This window comes from Myotis myotis, unplaced genomic scaffold (assembly GCF_014108235.1).
Source record: "Myotis myotis isolate mMyoMyo1 unplaced genomic scaffold, mMyoMyo1.p scaffold_m19_p_17, whole genome shotgun sequence".
Lineage (NCBI taxonomy): Eukaryota > Metazoa > Chordata > Mammalia > Chiroptera > Vespertilionidae > Myotis > Myotis myotis.
Window position 1 is genome coordinate 18457689 of NW_023416321.1, and position 20680 is coordinate 18478368.

General features: G+C 40.8%; 1 protein-coding gene across 5 annotated transcripts in view; it reads left to right on the top strand.

Moving 5' to 3' along the window:
- The window catches only part of TEX2 (testis expressed 2), a 92124-nt gene that overhangs the window by 43538 nt on the left and 27906 nt on the right, over positions 1-20680 (top strand). For 4 of the 5 annotated variants that reach the window (XM_036339978.1, XM_036339979.1, XM_036339977.1 and 1 more), the window contains exons 3-5: positions 6436-6636; positions 8756-9095; positions 11127-11374. In XM_036339978.1, the coding sequence (XP_036195871.1) occupies positions 6436-6636; positions 8756-9095; positions 11127-11374 (789 nt within the window). The remainder of the gene's footprint in view (positions 1-6435; positions 6637-8755; positions 9096-11126; positions 11375-20680) is intronic. The other variant, XM_036339980.1, reaches the window with a different exon arrangement.

Sequence of the window (20680 nt, forward strand, 5' to 3'; positions counted from 1 at the left end):
TTACAAGCAGGTGCTTCATGGGCTTCCTGAATTCCATGGGAACAATTGCTAAGGAGGTCAGGTGACCCCAAAATGATTATTTGAACTTTTTAAACGTTTTATTGTAGGAAATTTCAGGTATGCACAAAAGTAGAGAGATAGTAAAATGAACCCCCATGCACCCAACACCCAGCTTCAACAATGATCCACATTTTGCCAATTTTCCATCCGACTCATTAACGTATGGCATGGCTGAACTGTAATTCTAGTCCTGAACTGTAATTCTAGTCAGCCAATGTATAACTACAGTTCATAGCATTGTTTCCTTGGGAAAATGTCTCCTAAATTCCAGCGAGGTATACTAGGACCATCCTCTTTGGTTTTGTCCCCGGTGTCATTTATAGAGGAGGAGAGAGGCTATGGGCATTGTGGAACTGAGATTTCTCATCATGTTTTTAGAAGAGTAGGGTATTAATCATGCAACAAAAAATCAATGTTAGATATATTATCATCTCTAAAATATATATTTAATGTAATAAAGTATTAAATCCACCAAAGACTTTTTATTGTATAATAACTAGCCTTTAAGAAGTGTGCTGTACCCCCAAAGACTACAAGATTAAAAGCAACATGGCCCCACAACCTATACATATTGGTGTTGGCGCCCAGGCTTCTGTTGTGGCCCTGTTTCATTCAGTTGCTTCTTTCAGTGGTTTCCAAAATGGGTTGTTAAAGGCACTATACAAGAAGAAAATATCAAAGTCTCTATTTGTATATATTTTTACTCTTCCTAAGAATGTAAATAATAAACAAGCCTTGCTGATATTCAACACATAGGTTACCATATATTGACCTTTGGCTAAACTCCTTGGAATTTTTCAGCATTATTTGAAATATGGATTTACATTCATTATCATTAATCATGAGCCTGACCCTAAGTATATATATTGTGCCTTGAGGTGTCAGGTGAAGATAGAAAAAGCTATCAGAAAGGAAAAACTTAAAAATTTTATCTTTATTTCCCTTTTTCATTTTTTATAAAAGCTGTATTATTTAGAACATGTACATAATTTATAGGTAAATGTATACATTATGGGTACATACTCAAAAATTTTTACTCTGATCTAAAAAGTTTGAAAGCTATTAATTTATTTGCTTGCTAATCTATTTATAATATTATAATTTCAACACTTAACTGTTAATATGGCGTAATGCTTATTGTGTAGTAAAAGAAATCAGACCTTGATTGTTTTAGTGGTTCTTCAGAAATCATGTTATTTTCTATCTAATTTGAATGCTTGTTGTCTCTGACCTCTATTACTATTTGCCATTGCATTACTAAAAGTATTGTATAGTAATCTAATTGGAGAGATGCTGCCCCAAAGGATAGGAAAAGCTGGGATAAAAGCCCATTTTCTCCGGTACAGGCAGAATCTGTGGCTTTAGCCCTGACTCCATTGCTTCTAGTGACATAGTTGTGAAGGTGACCTTGAAACAGGTAGTTGGAGGATGTGGATGGTATTGATGCTGATGCTTCCCTCCTCTCATGGACTTTATTTTTCCCTTTCTTCTTCTTCTTCTTTTTTTTTTTTAATAGATGTCAATAGACAACATTGACTTGAGAGAGGAAGGAGGCAATATTGATTTCAGAGATAAAGGAAGGCGGGAGAGGTAGAAACATCAATGATGAGAGAGAATCAAAGTATTAAATCCACCAAAGACTTTTTATTGTACAATAACTAGCCTTTAAGAAGTTTGCTATACCCCCAAGTTTGCTGCCTCCTGCATGCCCCCTACTGGGGATCAAGCCCAAAACCCGGGCATGTGCCCTTGACCAGAATCGAACCTGGGACCCTTCAGTTCGCAGGCCAACGCTCTATCCACTGAGCCAAACCAGCTAGGGCTCTCGTTATTCTTGATGGTGTCTTCAAGCAGCATTTATTTTGAATGTTGACTCTTTGCTTGAGGCTATCATTCATAGTATGAGTTCTCTATATGTATAGGTCTGTGTCTTTTATAGGAAAAACCAAATTTGCATCTAAAGTTCTATAAAGTTTAGTAAACTGTTCCTGCCATATTCTCTAACTCCATGATCTATGATATCATGTTTTAACTGATGACTCCAGTTCTAAACCATCAAATAAATACATCAAAAAGGGTTTAAGCCCGGCTAAAAGAAATCCCTGCTTACGTTTTAGCTTGGGGGACAAAAGAAAAGTAATCACCTTTTTGTCTGCTTTAGAGATAATTTTCAGCAGCAGGGGCCTCAGGTTCTGGCTCTGTTCTATTTAGGATTTGCACCTTCCCTGTTAGACTAGGTGAAGGAATAATACAGGGGATGTGAGTGACAAGCAGCCTGAAATGCCAGCACAGCCCTGTGACAGCAGGGTGTCAGCCCAGGCACCCCAAGCACTGAAGATAGAGAAATGCCCATCACTTCCTCAGGCCAAAGGCTGGTGTTTTTCTCTGGTCAGCTCAGCATCAGGCCTTGACCTCCTGATTGGCACTGTAACCAGAAGTGAGCACAATAGTAGTTCTTCCAGACTATTATTTTGCAAAAGGTTAATTGTAGCTTTTAATCTTTCTAAGTATTAAATAAGTCCCTTAATAGATTGCAGTTTGTACTTTCAGCCAGACATGGCTTCTAAATCCACCAGAGATTGAAGAGAAAACCCTGACCTTCACAAATGGGATCACAGGACCAGTCTGTGGGCCAGACAGCTGCAGCCTGGCTGACTGTGGTCATTGTCCTGCAGTGGCATGCACTGTCTCAATTTTAACAGTTCCAGCTTTAGAAAGAAACAAGGCTTGTCTGAGTCACTTTAGTGCGGGTTGAGAGCATATCTGAGTTTTGTAGTTGACTGTCGAAATGCATTGAGTTGCTAACTGTATGCTGTATCTGTTTATACTCCCATGTCCCATAACAAAATTAAGTTGGAGTAATATCTTACTTGGTAAGAAATTCAGAGTTGAGAATTTTAGAATAGCTGAGCAGTGAAGGGCTGAGATTATATGAGAAACAGGGTGAAGGCCTTTGAGTTGCTGGGCTGCTCTCAGGATTTGATGTTTGACCACTTAACTCTGGAAGTTCCATGTGCAGCTTACCAGGGAGAGTGTTAAGCCCCAGAAAAATTGACTGATCGATGGTGTAAAAGGCAATTAGGATTTACATTGGGAAATTGCTTTCTGCAAGGGCAGCCTGGTTTTTGTCTGTAGGGGTGCATTTAGGGTACAGAATGGGAGGGACTCGAGTCATGCTTGGCCACCTCTTGACCTGAGCCTCCCAATGGCCAGTCTGCATCTTGGATACTTGATTAGTGTGGGTTAAGTAGTGTCCCCTATAAGTGTCTCCGGGTTTCCTATCAAAGCTTATAGTGTTCTGGAAAGAGCCCTACATGGGAGTCAGGAAACCTGGGCTCCAGTCACAACCCATCTCTCTCTGCTGTATAAGATAGAGCTTGTTCAGTTTCTGTTCTAAAAAGCTTTAACTTTTTTTTACTCTTAGGATTCTTTCTGAGGTTACTTATTTCCTTAACTGTGCTGTTTTATGTAATTATAACTTAGTTTTTTTGGTTGGGAACAATGACCAAGTTGCCTACTTTTTTTTTTAATATATATTTTTTATTGATTTTTTACAGAGAAGAAGGGAGAGGGATAGAGAGTTGGAAACATTGATGAGAGAGAAACATCGATTCAGCTGCCTCCTGCACACTCCCTACTGGGGATGTGCCCGCAACCAAGGTACATGCCCTTGATCGGAATCGAACCTGGGACCCTTGAGTCCGCAGACTGACGCTCTATCCACTGAGCCAAACCGGCTAGGGCCAAGTTGCCTACTTTAAAGTAACCTCCATAGCTCCCTGCACTTAGTATGGTCCCAGCACATTCTTTTGCTTGTCTCCACTTATGCATCTGGAACTGTCCTTATGTGTGCTTTTATTTAATCCTCACAGCCACCCTCTGAATAAGGCTACATTTATGTACTCAGCTGCCAAACATTTGTTACAACTGTGATTGTCTTGTGGAGTTTGTGGTTAAGTAAACCAGGCAGTTAACAGATACAGTGCTAGGAGGAAAGTAACTTAGGTGATCAGGGTAGCTTCCTGGGAGAAGTGCCATCATTGCCATGATCTGAGGAAACACCAGGTGTTAGACTGAAGGTGGGTCTGTGCCGTGGAGGTGAAGTAGGGGCCTGGACCTCAGAGTCAGGTAGACTTGGTTTAAGTCTCAGATTTGCCACTCTCTAGACCACTTTTTTTTTTTAACCACTCTTGAGGCAAATCACTTAACCTCTCTCACTATTTTCCTCACCTATAAAATTATAGGGAATTCGCAGAAGTAAATGAGATAATGCACCTTGAAGTGCCTAGATCACAATATGAGCTTAAATGTCAGCTATTATTATGAACATTAGTATTTTTGAAATCATATGTATAATATTTGTTCCTTTTACTACATGCAATAAAGTACTGTTAGCATGGAGAAAGTCATTATGGCTTGAGCAGCGTGTCAACTTAGAGGGAAAATGAACAGAGTATTAGCAGTCAAACTCAGCAATGTATAAAAAGGATAATCATAGTGTTGTGATGATAAACTGGTTCTCTGGGGTGGGCTGGAAGCCCTCTTTGTACTGTTCACTGATTTTCATGGTGTAAGAACTCCCACCAGTCAGTTGCAAGCTACCAACATGAAATCACTGAAGGTATAGTTGGGAAGAGATGTGTAGAATAGGCTCTCATGAGCTGGTATGACCCAACTTCAACTCATCATGACCGATACATAATTTCCCCAAGAATGCAAAACTAGTTCAGCATTTGAAAATCAATTAGTGTAACCTCACCATACTAACAGACTAAAGAAAAAGGCAAAAAACTGTGAACCAAAAAATATACTTAGTTCTACACTTTGCAAAATAGAGCCATCTAAACAGATGCTATGACCATACAGTCCACTTCAGGCCCCACTGTGCTCTGTATTGCTTGTTCTCTTTTTTTACTCATTACTCTGGTCATTGCTATTTCTTTATAAACACCTAGATCACACCCTCTTTTCATGGTTACTGCTTTTTGATTCAACATTTTTTAATAGATACAAGTGACTCTTTGGGAGGAGGGAGAAATACTCCTATCTCATGCAATAAACTATATTGAAGTACATAAACCTATATAATTGGCTCATAAATCTTACACCTCCAAAGACGAAGAAGTATATTTGTCTAATTTTACTTCCATGACATATTCAGGGTACTCTTTGTGCCAAATTTCTATGGTTGCTCCAGTGGGGTCATAAGATGCTAAAATGAAGGCTCAATTCTTCTCTACTGATTTGGGTCAAGAATAGTGTCCTGTTTTTAATATTTGTATCAACTCCTGACACATTACTTGGTCTATAGAGAAACTCAACTAATGTTTTGATGAATAAATAAATGAATAAAAGAGAAATCTGAGGATTCCTCATTTGCAGAAGCCCTTTAGACTTCAAGGTGAGATCAAGTACTTACCGTAGAAATGGCTATTTCTTGAAAAGAATGACAATTTCAACTCCAGTGTAGTGAGCGTTAGCATTTCTCTGCTCATTAGAAAGACATTTATAAAATGGGTGTTGGGGATGAGGTGGGAAGATATCAATTAAAATTCCCTAGAGAACTTCTTTTAAAGAGATCTGGGCCACCCATGTCATCTGTGGGGCAGACAGAATGTTAAATGATGGATATTAATTACAGCTACGAGATTAGCTTTAGCACAATTTTATGGTGTGTTGGGCCTTTGTGTGTTGTTCATACACTTCAATGTTTGTTCTCTTAAAAAAATCAATGTATAAGTACATTTATGTTGATTGAGAGGTGACCCTGGACCAATATTTTACTCGTGTAAGTAACTATACACTTTCAATTTTTGACATATTGATCATATATGTGATTTATTTAATGCCTAATTCTCAATTATCTGCTTTACAATATTATTTTAGTGATATAGAAATAGAGTGGTAGGTGTTCTCTGGGTCCTGGAAAAGTAGCATGAGTTAATATGGTCTGTGAAATTTCAAAGATCGTTTGCAAGTTGGCTACTGAGGAAGACCAGGTTGGGTGGGATAACTCACCCCCAGAGGAGGTCAGGGCAAAAGACTTGCTCTGTTTACATGAACAGTACTTTTGAGTTTCTTGATTTGCTTGTCAGCTTTACAAAAAGAAAATAACCTTTTATATAGGATAATGGACATTGTCATTCTCCTCCAAATCTAGCTTTTTAGTTATCAAAAAACATACCAATTTACTCCTCAGCACTGATTATCCTTCAAGCTAAGCACTTGTTTCAGAAACCTGTAGTCATTAATAAATTGACACTTGAGTTATGATCAAGTTTGATTTCAGTGTCCCAAATACCAGCGGTCATCATTTTCACATTGAATCTGACCTGTATTTATTCTTATTTTACTAATAGACGTTTTCTCCATCAGGGTTGGATGAATGAAATTTACAACTATGATCCAGAAACTTACCATGCAACTTTGACACATTCAGTCTTTGTTCGACTTGAGGGTGGGACCTTAAGACTTTCAAAGCCCAATAAAAATATTTCCAGGAGGGCAAGCTACAATGAAACAAAGCCAGAGGTCACCTACATCAGCCAGAAAATCTACGACCTCTCAGACAGCAAGGTAAGTCCAACTAACTTAGGAAACTCAGATTAATGAAAAACATTTTTTCCCTAAAAAGGGTGTGTGTGTGTGTGTGTGTGTGTGTGTGTGTGTGTGTGTTTACAGTATTAGTACAATTTAAAGCAAAACCTTTCAAATGTTAATGTGCATATGAATCTCCAGAGCATTATTTTATTTTTTATTATTTTTTTACAAATGTTTTTATTGCTTTCAGAGAGAGGAAGGGAGGGGGAGAGATATAAACATCGATGAAAATCATCAATCGGCTGCCTCCTGCATGCCTTCCACTGTGGATCAATCCTGCAACCCAGGCATGTGCCCTGACCAGGAATTGAACCATGACCTCCTTGGTTCCTGGGTCAGTGCTCAACCACTGAGCCACACCAGCCAGGCTCCTGAGCATCTTTTTAAATGAAGACTTGAATTCAGCAATTCTGAGTGGGGCCTGAGAGTCTGCATTTTTATGAACTCCCAGGTGGTACCCATGCTGCTGGTTGGGAACCACACTTCAAGGAACAAGGGCATAGCACACTCTTCTGACTTTGAGAGTTAAGTTTTTCATTCAAACAAAAAGCTGTATGTAGTGGTACTAGGATAATAACTAATGAGGTCTCTATAAATATGAAAATTATAGATATGCAATATAACTACATTTTGATAAAAGTATTATATACTTGTGTTTTTGAGAAATATAAATTATTTGTTATTCCAAAAAGTTATAGATTCTCTGTTCTTCTTTTTTTTTTTTTTTTTTTTTATATTTTATTGATTTTTTTACAGAGAGGAAAGGAGAGGGATAGAGAGTTAGAAACATCGATGAGAGAGAAACATCGATCAGCTGCCTCCTGCACACCTCCCACTGGGGATGTGCCTGCAACCAAGGTACATGCCCTTGACTGGAATTGAACCCGAGACCCTTGAGTCCACAGGCTGACACTCTATCCACTGAGCCAAACCAGTCAGGGCCTCTGTTCTTCTTATAACTATATGACTGATCTTTAAGTTTTTCCAAAATTATAGAAATATTTAAAATAGCTTTAGTTATAAACTAGAGTTTTCCCTCTAGATCTAGTTTTATAAATTTTTGTTTTCCTCCCAGCTTACGTTTGGTCCAGGGTCATTAAACTCAGTTGATATCCAAACTTAGTTGATGAAGATCCACTATATAATTATTGTGCTATTACTACCTGAAAATTATACATATTCGTAGCTCTTGCAAAATTCTTAAACATCTACTTTCTATAATAATTTTGAAGAAGAATAACAAGTCATCTCTAAAATTTTATTCTAAAGTCTATAGTCATGTTATAGATAGATGGTAATTATTTCACATTCATCATTTTAGTAAAAAATACTATAAAGTTTGCATTTGTACTCTACATATTTTAATTCACAGTGTAGCATATTCTTTTTTTTTTTCCATTTGATTTATTTCACTTAGCATGATACTTTATTTTTTTTTTTTTATTGCTTAAAGTATTACAAAGGGTATTACATATGTGTCCATTTTATCCCCCCGCCCTAGACAGTCCCCTAGCCTCCCCTATCCCCCAATGTCTTATGTCCACTGGTTATGCTTATATGCATGCATACAAGTCCTTTAGTTGATCTCTTACCCCCCTACCTCCTGCCCCGCAACCCTCCCCGGCCTTCCTGCTGCAGTTTGACAATCTGTTTGAGGCAGCTCTGCCTCTGTATCTATTATTGTTCAAAAGTTTATAATGGTCTCTATTATCCATGAATGAGTGAGATCATGTGGTATTTTTCCTTCATTGACTGGCTTATTTCACTTAGCATAATGCTCTCCAGTTCCATCCATGACGTTGCAAATGGTAAGAGTTCCTTCCTTTTTAGAGCAGCATAGTATTCCATCGTGTAGATGTACCACAGTTTTCTAATCCATTCATCTACTGATGGGCACTTAGGCTGTTTCCAGATCTTAGCTATGGTGAATTGTGCTGCTATGAACATAGGGGTGCATATATCCTTTCTGATTGGTGTTTCTGGTTTCTTGGGATATATTCCTAGAAGTGGGATCACAGGGTCAAATGGGAGTTCCATTCACAGTGTAGCATATTCTTAATTGAGTATGTGAATCATCACTTCCCTTTCTCTGTAGATTTATCTTGTACCTAAAAGTTTGGCTCGAAAACGAATCTGGAATAAAAAGTATCCCATTTGTATCGAGCTTGGTCGACAAGATGACTTTATGTCCAAGGCCCAAACTGATAAAGAGACTTCTGAAGAAAAGCCGCCAGCTGAGAGAGACCTGGGAGTTGAGGACCCTAAGAAGCCACCCCATCCTCAGGAAGGAACAAGATCTGGCCAGAGAGATCAGATATTGTATCTCTTTGGGAGAACTGGCCGAGAAAAGGAGGAGTGGTTTAGGAGATTTATTCTGGCATCTAAGCTGAAGTCGGAAATCAAGAAGCCAACTGGTGTCTCTGGAAGTAAATCAGGTAAGGACAAGTGTGTTAAATGTTTACGTATTTTTAAAGGGCCTGTAGGTGAATTGAAATTCCCAAATAGAAAGGAAGGAAGCCCACTCTGAATTGATGACTGTCTGTCTGCCACCTAAGGTGTGTTCTCATTAATAATTTGCCTTTTAGGCCAATCACTGTGACCCTTTAGACAGAATCATTCAACCAGTGATGGAACCATTTGCAGGTGTATGTTTTTAGCCTTTGCTGGTTCCTTAGGATTATATTTATGTATTATAAAACTTCTAAAAATTTCCTCTGAAAGAAGAAGCAACAGCACAACCCTGTTTATAATGAGACAGCTAGTGCTGTCAAGCCCCTGGCCTCAATTATGTCCCCCAGCAAAATGCGGGATCACCATATAAATGCAGCATCCTCTGGCATCTAGACTCACTGCATTTGTATAGATAATCATGACCTCTGCTCATTTCTATCCCTCTGCCTCATGTCCTCTCGCTTGGAACTTCACTTAACTTTATTGTGACCGGTCACAATACATACTAGGGGTCCCTCAGCCTGGCCTGCGCCCTCTCCAGGGGCCCAGGGAGGAGCCTGGGCTAGGTGCTGCACTGCTCCCGCTCATCCCGGCCCCGTTGCACTGGCCACTGCCTTGGTAGCACACGGCTGCAGAGGCCCGAGAGGCTGATGCCACTGCAGCTGCACTCACCAGGTGTGAGCACACTGACCACCAGGGAGCGTCTTCCCCCTGGTGGTCAGTGCACTTCATAGTGACCGGTCAAACATTCGTTTGGTTATATATAGAGATAGATACTATTCCTTTTACCTGGAATGCTCTTTCCCATCCTGGGCCAGGAAAATGCCAGTTATTTCAAGAGGCAGTCCAGAGGTCACTACCAGTGGAAATCAGTACTGGGGTAAGCACCTCTCCACTCTGTTGGGCAGAGGTGGTCACCCCCTTCTTTCTGCCCTAAAAGTCCTTTAGTCATGCTTCAGCTACAATACTTTTTACAGGAAATTGTGATTTATTTGACTAGGTGCCCAAGTTCAAAGGCAGGGATTATTCTCCTTTTTTTTTAAAATATATTTTATTAATTTTTTTACAGAGAGGAAGGGAGAGAGATAGAGAGTCAGAAACATCGATGAGAGAGAAACATCGATCAGCCGCCTCCTGTGCATCCCCCACTGGGGATGTGCCCGAAACCCAGGTACATGCCCCTGACCGGAATCGAACCTGGGACCTTTCAGTCCGCAGGCCGACGCTCTATCCACTGAGCCAAACCGGTTTCGGCTATTCTCCTTTTTGATGTGGAATTGGCCTAGAAAAGTGCTTGATAAAAACCTTATTGAATAGAAGCGGGCACGTTTGGAATTGCCATGAGCTGTGGATGAACAATTATCTTTCTGCCCACTTTCCATTTGCCCCTGGGTGTGTGCCAGTCCTTTATTTGACCCTAAGAGATAACCAGGAAAAAGAAAAAGGTACCTACTAGTGTATTTCATGGCTCCCATTACCTTGAATGGTCTTAGGGAGGAATAAAAACTGTTCTAAAAAATTATCTATTATTAGAATGGAGAGTATCACCTTATAAGTATTTCTTAAATAGTCATTTGATAGCATTTTAGCTGCTTTTCCTTACAACCTTATACTGTCACTATTTTTTTTTTAATCCTCACTTGAGGATATTTTTCCATTGATTTTTAGAGAGACTGGAAGAGAGAAGGAGAGACAGAGAGAAACATCGATGTGAGAGAAACACATCAATTGGTTGCCTCCTACAGGAGCCCTGACCAGGGCCCCAGGCCGGGGAGGAACCTGCAACCAAGACACATGCCGTTGACTGGAATTGAACCCGGGACCCTCTGGTCCACAGGCCAGTGCTCTATCCACTGAGCCAAATTGGCTAAGGCTGTCACTGTTTTTTAAATAGTAATTTGATAACCTTTTAAGCTGCTTTTCTCAATGTAACCCAGTGGAATTTGCTCTACATTTCATTTACTTTGCAGTCCTTTTCTTCATCTGTATTAACAATCCTTACTTCTTTGCTCCAGGGATTTTGCCCTCACACAGCAGACACAGCAGTCCCTCAGGACACCTGACCCACAGTCGCAGCAGCAGTAAAGGCAGTGTAGAGGAGATTATGTCCCAGCCAAAGCAGAAGGAGCTGATGGGCAGTGTGCGGCAGAAGATGCTTCTAGACTATAGCGTGTACATGGCCAGATGTGTCCCCCAAGAGAATCGAAGCCCCCAGAGGAGTCCCGTGCAGAGTGCAGAGAGCAGCCCCACGGCTGGAAAAAAGGTAATTCTGGCTGCCAAGGAGTGGCTTTTCAGATCTTCCATTTAAACTCATTTCTTCCTGCATAAGCACCTCTGTGTACCAGGCCCTGTTCTAGGCATTGGTGTCTTGTTCACAGTAATGAACAGGAAAGAGGGGGCTCTGCCCTCAGGTAACTTGTAGTTCCGGAGATAGCAAGAAACAGACATCAGGTGGTGATACAAATTAAAAGAAAGCGAAATAAGGGAGTACAGAAGGTGGCCAGAACTTCTATTTCAGATCAGTGGTCAAGGTGGGTCTCTTTGAGGAGGTGACATTTGGGCAGAGGCCTGACCAATGTGAGGAAGTGAGCCATGGTGATAGGTATGGGAGGAGCATTTCAGGTGGGGAACCAGCAAGTGCAAAGGCCCCAAAGCAGGATATGTGGTTGGAGTATTCAAAGAATTGTGATAAGGACAGTTTGGGGAACAATGAACAAGGGACAAAGGCAGGGCCTCATTGGATCAGTTCCAGGGGGTATGGGAAGCTCCAGGAGGGTTTTGAGCAGGGGGTAATATTGACCTGATTTAAGTTTTAAAAAGGTAAGTGGCTTTCCCTGGAGAATTGGCTATAGGAGGAAAAGTGTGGGTAGGAGGCAATGATGGCAGTGGAGAATGGGACTGAGGTCAAGGTGGTAACAGCCAATGGTGAGAAGGGGCTGCTTTGGGAGTATGTGTCGTAGGGGAACTGGCTGGATTTGCTGATGAATTAGATGTGGGGTGTGAGAGTACCAGCCTGGTTTGTTCACATGAGCATCTGGGTGATCAGTAGGGAAGTTCACAGAATCATTAATAATAGAGGTCTAATTCTTCAATGACCATTGTATTCTCAAATTCTCAGACACCTTAGTTATGTCCAGTGCTTTTGAAGATTCACCACCAGGGTTATTTCCAAAGTGTAAAAATCTAGATATTGACTCACTACCATCTGTGATAAGATAAATAATATAAGCTACCATATGCCAGACTTTATTAGGCTCTTCAATAGAATTACTCTGACCCCTTGAACAGTTTTACGAACTAGATGATAGTCTCTCCATTTGGGCTCACAGAAGTTAAGTACTGTAGCTTAATTTCACAGTTGCTATGATGGAGTGTGCAAAACCTGGTATGAGACCATGGCCCCAGCTGCCATTTTGGTAGGTCATTCTAAAACTGCTTGAGCCCTAGCTGGTTGTTCAGTGGTTAGAGCGTCGGCCCTTGGAGTGAAGGGTCTCAGGGTTTGATTCTGATCAAGGGCACGTGCCTTGGTTGCAGGCTCATTCCCCAGCCCTGGTAGGGGCATGTGCAGGAGGCAACTAATCAGTGTTTTTCTCTCGGTCTCTCCCCTTCCCTTCCACTTTCTTTAAAATAAAAGGGACAAAATATCCTGGGGTGAGGATTAACAACAAAGAGCACACAAACAAACAAAAAACCTTGTTTGACATGAGGCCTCCTGCCATCACTTTCCACTAATATTCTGAGACACAGCCTCCCACCTGAGGAGCATGAAGCCTGTTTTTCCATGTTCAGTTACTAAAGTGACCTCTTATAGGGACCATATGTCTGTTCTTAATGGGAAGCATTTGATACCTTCCTGTTGTGTGCCTTTAGTCTTGATTCACTTCATTGAGCTCTTCAGTGTGGAAGAGGCCTTGAGCCCTCCTCATGTAACCTACTTTATCAGGGGAAAAAAGACCATGTGCCTTTGCTGGCTACTGCCTCTGCCCTAAGTTACCAGCAAGAGCAGGAAGTAGACCGTCCATAGGCTAGAGTAGGTTAATATAAAACTGTTCTGGAAATGTCTGATTTATCACTAGTGAATCCCCCTACCCCAAACTTCCATCCTCCCTGTGCTATCAGCTGCCTGGACTCATCAGACTCAGGGAAATAAATAAGGGGGAGAATTGTGCACTGATGGAAGAAAATTATCTAATAAAAAGCTTGCTTTTTAAAAGACCTCCTTAAATGAAAACAGGTTTTAGAACATTGTTTCCTCAGAACATGTTCTGTGGGAGCCCAGGGGACTGGGAGACCCTGAGGGCCAAGAGCTCAGCCTCTCAACCCAGCACTGCTGGGGTGGGGGCAGATTTCTAATGCAAACCTTTCCAGTAAACATTTATTTCCTCTTCTAAGTCTCATGAAAATGTAAAAACCACATTGTACTTTTGGGCCCCTTAGAGCAAGCAGAATGATTTAATCTTTTCTTGATAAAGACTTAGTACAACAAACGGAAATCCAGGCCTGTCATGCAAGGCTGTTGAGGTCAGAAGGCCTTTCTCCCCTAATCCAAGTCTTCCAGACTGCAAACTCTGCAGCTTTCTTTCTCGGTTGTCAGTTAACTGGTATGGGTATGTATTTTTCTAGCTGGCTTTTCCTTGAGCACTTATCCCCATCTCCCACCCCCACTCTGTTAGTTTTATGATTCTAATCTGCATGGGTTAGGAAACCAGAGAGCCACAATTGTGTGAATAGAGATAAGCCTTTGAAAGAAGGGCCTTTGAAGAAAGCGTATGAGTTTTAGTGCTGGGCTTCTGCATCTATTTGGTCTGCATGAGGCATGTGTGGGTCACATCCTGGCTCTCATGATCTGGTAGTTGAGAAGGTCCTGAATACAACATAGGTGTGTTTTATTTATCTATGACTGCGTAACAAACAGCCCACAAAGTGGTTGCTTAAAACAATAATTATCTTGCTCACAAATTTGTAATTTGGTCAGACTTGGCAGTGCAGGCTTCTCTCTGCTCTACACAGTGTCATCTGGGGAGGCTGGACTGAAAGCAGAAGGATCTGCTTACAAGATGGCTTGCTCTCATGGCTGGCAAGATGCTGGTTGTTGCATGGGAGCTCAGCTAGGGCCTCGGGCCTCGATTCTTCTCCAGGTGCCTGAGCTTTCTTCAGCATGGTGACTAGGTTCTGAAGGCAAGCATCCCTAGAGAAAAAGCTAAGTGAATACTGTATTGTCTTTTATGACCAAGTCTCAGAAGTAAAATAATGTCACTTCCACTGTGCCCTATTAGTCAAGGCAATCACAAATGCCCTCCCAGTTTCAAGGAGAAGGGCAGGGATTCCACCTCTTGTTGAGTGGTTAGCAGATTTCTTGGAAGAGCATGTGGGATGTGAAATATCATTGCACAATTTCTGGAAAATAAGGTCTGCTATAGTGTTTCTGTACTACTTTTATTGCTCTTCATGCTTTCCTTTATAAGTGATAGTTTTTTATTATTACTATTTGCACTAATTATCTTGTTATCTATAAATGGATCATATGATATTCCCTGTTTTGTGTTATCAGGAGTTGAGAACCCTACAAAGTAAGTAGGAATTGAATAGTAATCAGGAAATCTTAATTGGCAGAGTGATTTTCTAAAGATTATCCTTTCCCTCCTGAAAGTTGGCTTTTCAAACATTTAAAAGTCAGAAAGTGCTTTTCATATAATAAGTAAGAAATGTGAAGGCATATATACAATTTAAAAATAAATCTTAGAAAGGATATAGACAAAGGTACCAAGACAATTCAGTAGAGGAAAGAATAGTCTTTTTAAAAAATGGTTCTGAACAATTGGTATCCACATGCAAAAGAATGAAGTTGGACCCCTACCTCACACCATATACAAAAGTTAACTCAAAATGAATTATAGGCCTCAATTTAAGAGCTAAAACTGTAAAATTCCTAGAAGAAAAAATAGGTGTAAATCTCTGTGATTTGGGGTTAGGGAAAGCCTTCTTACATAAGATACCAAAAATACACACAACCAAATAAAAAAATAGATAAATTGGACTGCATCAAAATTAAAAACTTTTATGCTGCAAATAATAACATCAAGAAATTGAAACGAGCCCTAGCTGGTTTAGATCAGTGGATAGAGTGTCGGCCCGCAGACTGAAGGGTCCCGGGTTTGTTTCCAGGTTGCGGGCTTGATCCCCAGTAGGGAGTGTGCAGGAGGCACCTGATCAATGATTCTCTCTCATCATTGATCTTTCTATCTCTCTCTCCCTCACCATTCTTCTCTGAAATCAATAAAAAATATATTTTAAAAAAATTGAAAAGACAACCCACAAAATGGAGACAATATTTGCAAATCATATATCTGATAAGGGTCTAGTACCTAGAATATATAAGTAACTCTCACAACTCAATAATAAAAAGGTAAGTAACTCAATTAAGAAATGAACAAAAGATCTGAATAGACACTTCTCCAAAGAAGGTATACAAATAGCTGATAAGCATATGAAAGAATACTCTGTCATTGACTTAACCATCAAGGAAATGTGAATCAAAACCATAATGAGATACCATTCACAACCACTTGGATGCTAGAATAAAAGTCAGATAACAACAAGTATTATTGAGGATGTGGAGAAATTGGAACCCTTGTTCATTACTGGTAGGAATGAAAAAGGCTGCAACTGCTATGGAAAACAGTTTGGTGGTTTCTCAAAATGTTAAATAGTTTTATGATGCAGCAGTTTTACTCCTAGATATATGTCCAAGAGATATGAAAACCTGTGTCCACACAAATACTTGTACACCAATATTCATAGCAGTAATCTTCACAATAGCCAAAAGTAGAAAACAGCTGAAGTATCCATCAGTTGATAAATGGGTAAAGTGTAGTATATGCATACAATAGAATAGCATTCTGAAATTTAAAGGAATGATGTACTGTTGTTACATGCCACAGCTTGGAAAAACCTTGAAAACATTTTACCTAGTGAAAGAAGTTAGTCACAAAAAAACACATATTGTATGATTCCATTTATATGAAATGTCCAGAATAGGCAAATTCATTGAGACAAATTAGTGGTTGGTTGCCTAGGGGTGGTGTTGGTGGTAGTGGTAGGAATGGAGTTGGGGAGGATTGAGGAGTGACTGCTAATGGATTCAGGGTTTCTTTGGGGAGTAATGAAAATACTCTAAAACTGGTTCACAACTCTGAATACACTAAAAACTATTTACTGTACTCTATAAATGGGTGAACTGTATGGTATGTGAGTTCAATCTTAATGAAGCTATATATAAAAAGGATGCAAAACCATATTAGATCCAATTTTGTCTTTTAAAAGTTTTATATTCTTTAAAAGAATGTGTGTGTGTGTGTGTGTGTGTGTGTGTATAGATAGATAGATAGATCTGAAAGGAAATATAGTAAAAAATGTTTTAAAATAATTACATCTGGATAGTGGGATTATGGGTGTTTTCTATAATGATTATGTATTGTTTTTATAGCTAACAACCCTGGGGGAAGGGTCTTCATTGTACCTTCCCCTAGACCAGCCGTGGGCAAACTACGGCCCCCTGGCCGGATCCGGCTCGTTTGAAATGAATAAAACTAAAAAAAAAAAAAAAAAAAAAAAGAGACCGTACCCTTTTATGTAATGATGTTTACTTTGAATTTATATTAGTTCACACAAACACTCCATCCATGCTTTTGTTCCGGCCCTCCGGTCCAGTTTAAGAACCCATTGTGGCCCTCGAGTCAAAAAGTTTGCCCACCCCTGCCCTAGACCAAGCGGCCCTTTGTGAGACTCTCAGTGGCACCAGATTGTATATGATCAAACCTTAGGATCAGAGGCACTAAGCTCTCTTTGTAACAAAAAATCCTGGGCTGGTCTCCTGGCCATTTGTAATAGGAAAGGTTATACCACAAAATTAAGAAAATCTCTACTACTTTACTTTGGAGGCTAATTTTTAATAACATATATCCCAAGAGCTACTCAGTTATGATAGTCATTTTCACCTTCAGACTATTGACCTCTCCAACTGCTTTTTGGAAGCCATTTTCTGAAAGTTGCCCTTTGAAAATGTACATACGTATATAGTTGAAATAGTGAAATGGGTAGTTTTCCATTCCTTCCTCCAGCCAAATAGCAATATTAGGAAACCTATGTACATTTATTCTTTAAGCTCTTTAATGTTTATGACATTCATTGGAAGTGAGTTCTTTCTAGCAGCCTGTTGAATCCAGACTTTGTTCATAAACTGCTTTGAGGCATTCTGAATGTTTTGCCGTTCTTGGATTTTTCTTTGTTCTCAGTGAGTCTGTGGCGAGAAGCCTGAATTAGAAAAAGGAACTGTTGAAAACAACAACCTGCTTGTCAGTTATTTCTGAAATTTGTTTCCACATCATATGCCTTTGGCTCAAATATAAATTGTGAAATAGCCTTTGTTTCTTGCTATTTAAAAAAAAAATTTTTTTTTTGTAAACCTGTTTACTGTGAATAACTAGGGTTATAAAGAAAGGTTAATAAAGCATAGACTCTCCTGCTTGAGAAGGGAAAGAGAAATCTATTCTCTTATGTAGCCTGCAGATCTAAGGAAGACATGCAGTACCCTATGTGGGCAGCAGCTAGGCCCTGCCTGAATTCCCCCAGGGAGGAAAGCATTGTCCTAGGGTGAGTGTTTACTGCGAAGTCTACATAGCTAATCTGATGGGACTCAAAGACAGTAACCTCGCTGGACCAGATCCCCTTAGGGGTAGAGTGCAGGTGTTCAGACAGAGAGAAAAGTGACTCCATATAACATGTACAATTTGTGGCATGACTGAGTGCTCGCTGATCACAGACTTCCGCTCCTTTGTCCAGGACCTGGTGGTAGAAAGGTCTTGGTTAATATCAAAAGACATTACAGCACTAGAAAAGCACCGAGAGAATACTCTTCAGACATTAAAATGAGTGAGGTAGAACCATGTCTTCTGAAATAGAATGATCAACATGTATTATTTTTTAAACTTTCACCAGAAAGGGACCAGGACTAGGCAGTTTGCCCCATCATGTGTAGGAAATATTTCACAACACCAATCCTGGTGATTTTGAGAGAATACATTTATTAAAGCTGTGGACAGTGAAACATAGGAAAGGCTTGAGATAGAAGAGGCAAGGTCACAGCAACAGGAATGAGCCCAGACTGGGCTGCATGGACTCAGGAAAGGAAATTACAAAGACAAAAAGAGGGACCTAGGAGACAGGTTGAGGGGGTTAGCCCAGAATGAGCTGCTGCTGCCTACTGCTCCCTGCTTCCAGGTTACAAATCTTGTGGGGACCCTTAGAGCTTAGGAGAGAGAAAGAAAGAAAAGATACACACCTAAGAAAAGAAGGGGGACATAGTCATGCTTAAGAGAGAGTGTGCATTGGGTCATTTGTCTTAAGGGTTTTTAGCTGTTTTCTAAAGGAGGGAGTTTTAGGGGAGGTCTCAGGGGAGGGTCTCAACGGAATATTCAACAGCTTTCCAGGTGTGTTCTTTAATATGCTGATCCATCAAAATGAGCTTATAGGGGACTCTGGGATCATTCTCTGGTCAGCTTTACTGCTCTATGTTTGTCTTGGATTTGTCTGGCTTTAATTGGGTTTTTTGTTATTTATTCCTGACTTCATCCAGTCTGGCGTTTGGCTGGCACTAATGGCACTAACTGGGTCTCTGCTATCTATCTCCCTGACCTGGAGGATTTAAGCTACTTACTCTCTGGTAGGGGAGAAGAAGTGTAAACCATCTGCTCCTAAGTGTCCTTGGTTAGGGAAGATAAGATCTTGCAATTTATTAGCAGGCTGTTAATTATGTGGCCTTGTTTAACTATTTGTCTCAGTTTCCCTTATTCCACTTGTCAAGGAATTTTCCTAGCTTCTTACTCTCTTGCCTCAAAACCAGAGTTTAATTTTTTTTTAATGAGACTCACCAACATTTATAAGGGAGACCTTTCAAAATACTCCAAATGTGAAGGACTCCTAGAACATAAAACATCTCCCTTCACATGCAGTAACATTAGTTGAAAATGCAAGTTAAGCCCCAGGTCCCCAAAGAGAAAGATGGCACAAGCTCTGACAAGATTAGTGGTCAGGTGGGTGCTGGGCAGTCTGATAGGCCCTGCACAAGCTCAGTGAGCGGTTCACCAGGCCAGACCCTCAGAACACCAGGCTTCAGAAAAATCACACGTAGGTACATGCCACAGACCTTTGAAGTACTCACAAGTCATCACTTCGCCAAGTGTCAAATTCATGAGCACTAAGCCCCCTTTGTACTGTGCTCCTGGCCTAGGCACACAGCTGCGACATCAGCACAGTCCCAGCTGCCCACACCAGATCACACTGGTATGAATGCACATGTATGGAGCATGGAGAGGATGAGAATGTCAGGTGTGTGTTATGGCTGCAGGCAACCCCTGAGGGCAAGACAAATGCATTTACATAAACCATAGAAGTGAAAGGGTGAACAGTTCGCAGATTTCTGCACTTCCAGTTCCTTTGGTCTTTGCTTTCCAAGGCTAATTGTTTCTATAAAGTTATAGTCTAATTAGAAACCTCAGGATAGGGAAATGTCTGTCACGCCAGGAGCCAGTCACACCCCTTTCCCGCCATCCCACAGGACCCAGCAGGTGGAGATCCGGGAGAAGGAGTCTGTGAGTCAGGCTCTGCCAATAAACGAGGGGCCTCAGGCAAGGCACTGAATGGCTCTGAATCTGTTTTCTCATCCCCCAAATAGACATAAAAGTTCTGTCTTTCTAGGGTTTGGGGCGGCATAAAAGAGGGAGCCTGAGAAGGAGTCTTGTCACAGGGTCTGGCCTGGCCTCAGTGGGCAGCAATAGTGACAACAATGGTGACCGCCACGCATTACCTGCACTAACCTCCAAACCTCACCATACTGTCATAGATGTCACTGCTGCTTCTCCCTTCTTCACCCTCACCAGGCCGTAGTCCATAGTGTCATTAGCCTTGGAAATTGGAGACTAACCTAGGTTTGCTCTTCTACCTTGCACACTGGATGTGACAGATGCTTTAAATGGATTGTATCATTTGAGGCCCAGGTGGGAAGAGCTACAGGAGTTTCACTGAATTCCTGAGAGTGCCTCTCTAATCCAGGACTGGGGTTCTCAACCTCACCTGTTTGTTACATCAATGAGAGAGATTCTAAAAATCTTGATACCCACTTAAATTAGTATGTCTGGTGTAGGACCCAGGCATCAGTGTTTTTAAGCACTCCCCTGCCTCTCACCCCAGAGAATCATGAGTCACAGAATCAGGAGGTTAAATGTGAGAGTCCTGAGCATTGGGAAACTCTGGGGCTGCCTGGTGAGGACCAGCCTGACAGTTACTCATCCAGGGAGCCTGAGCCAGAAGAGAGGTAGGCAGACATTTGATCAGTACTGAGCTAATTAGGGGGAGGGGCGAAGGGGGGGGGGCAAAGCAATTTGGCTGAGCTAATGGTATCCATAGGAAGACTGGTAGAAAAATAAAACAGGGGATGAGAAGTTTTTATCTGTGATGGTGGCTTTTCTTTTTCTCTTCACTGACATAATGTGGGACTTGTAATTTATAGGGA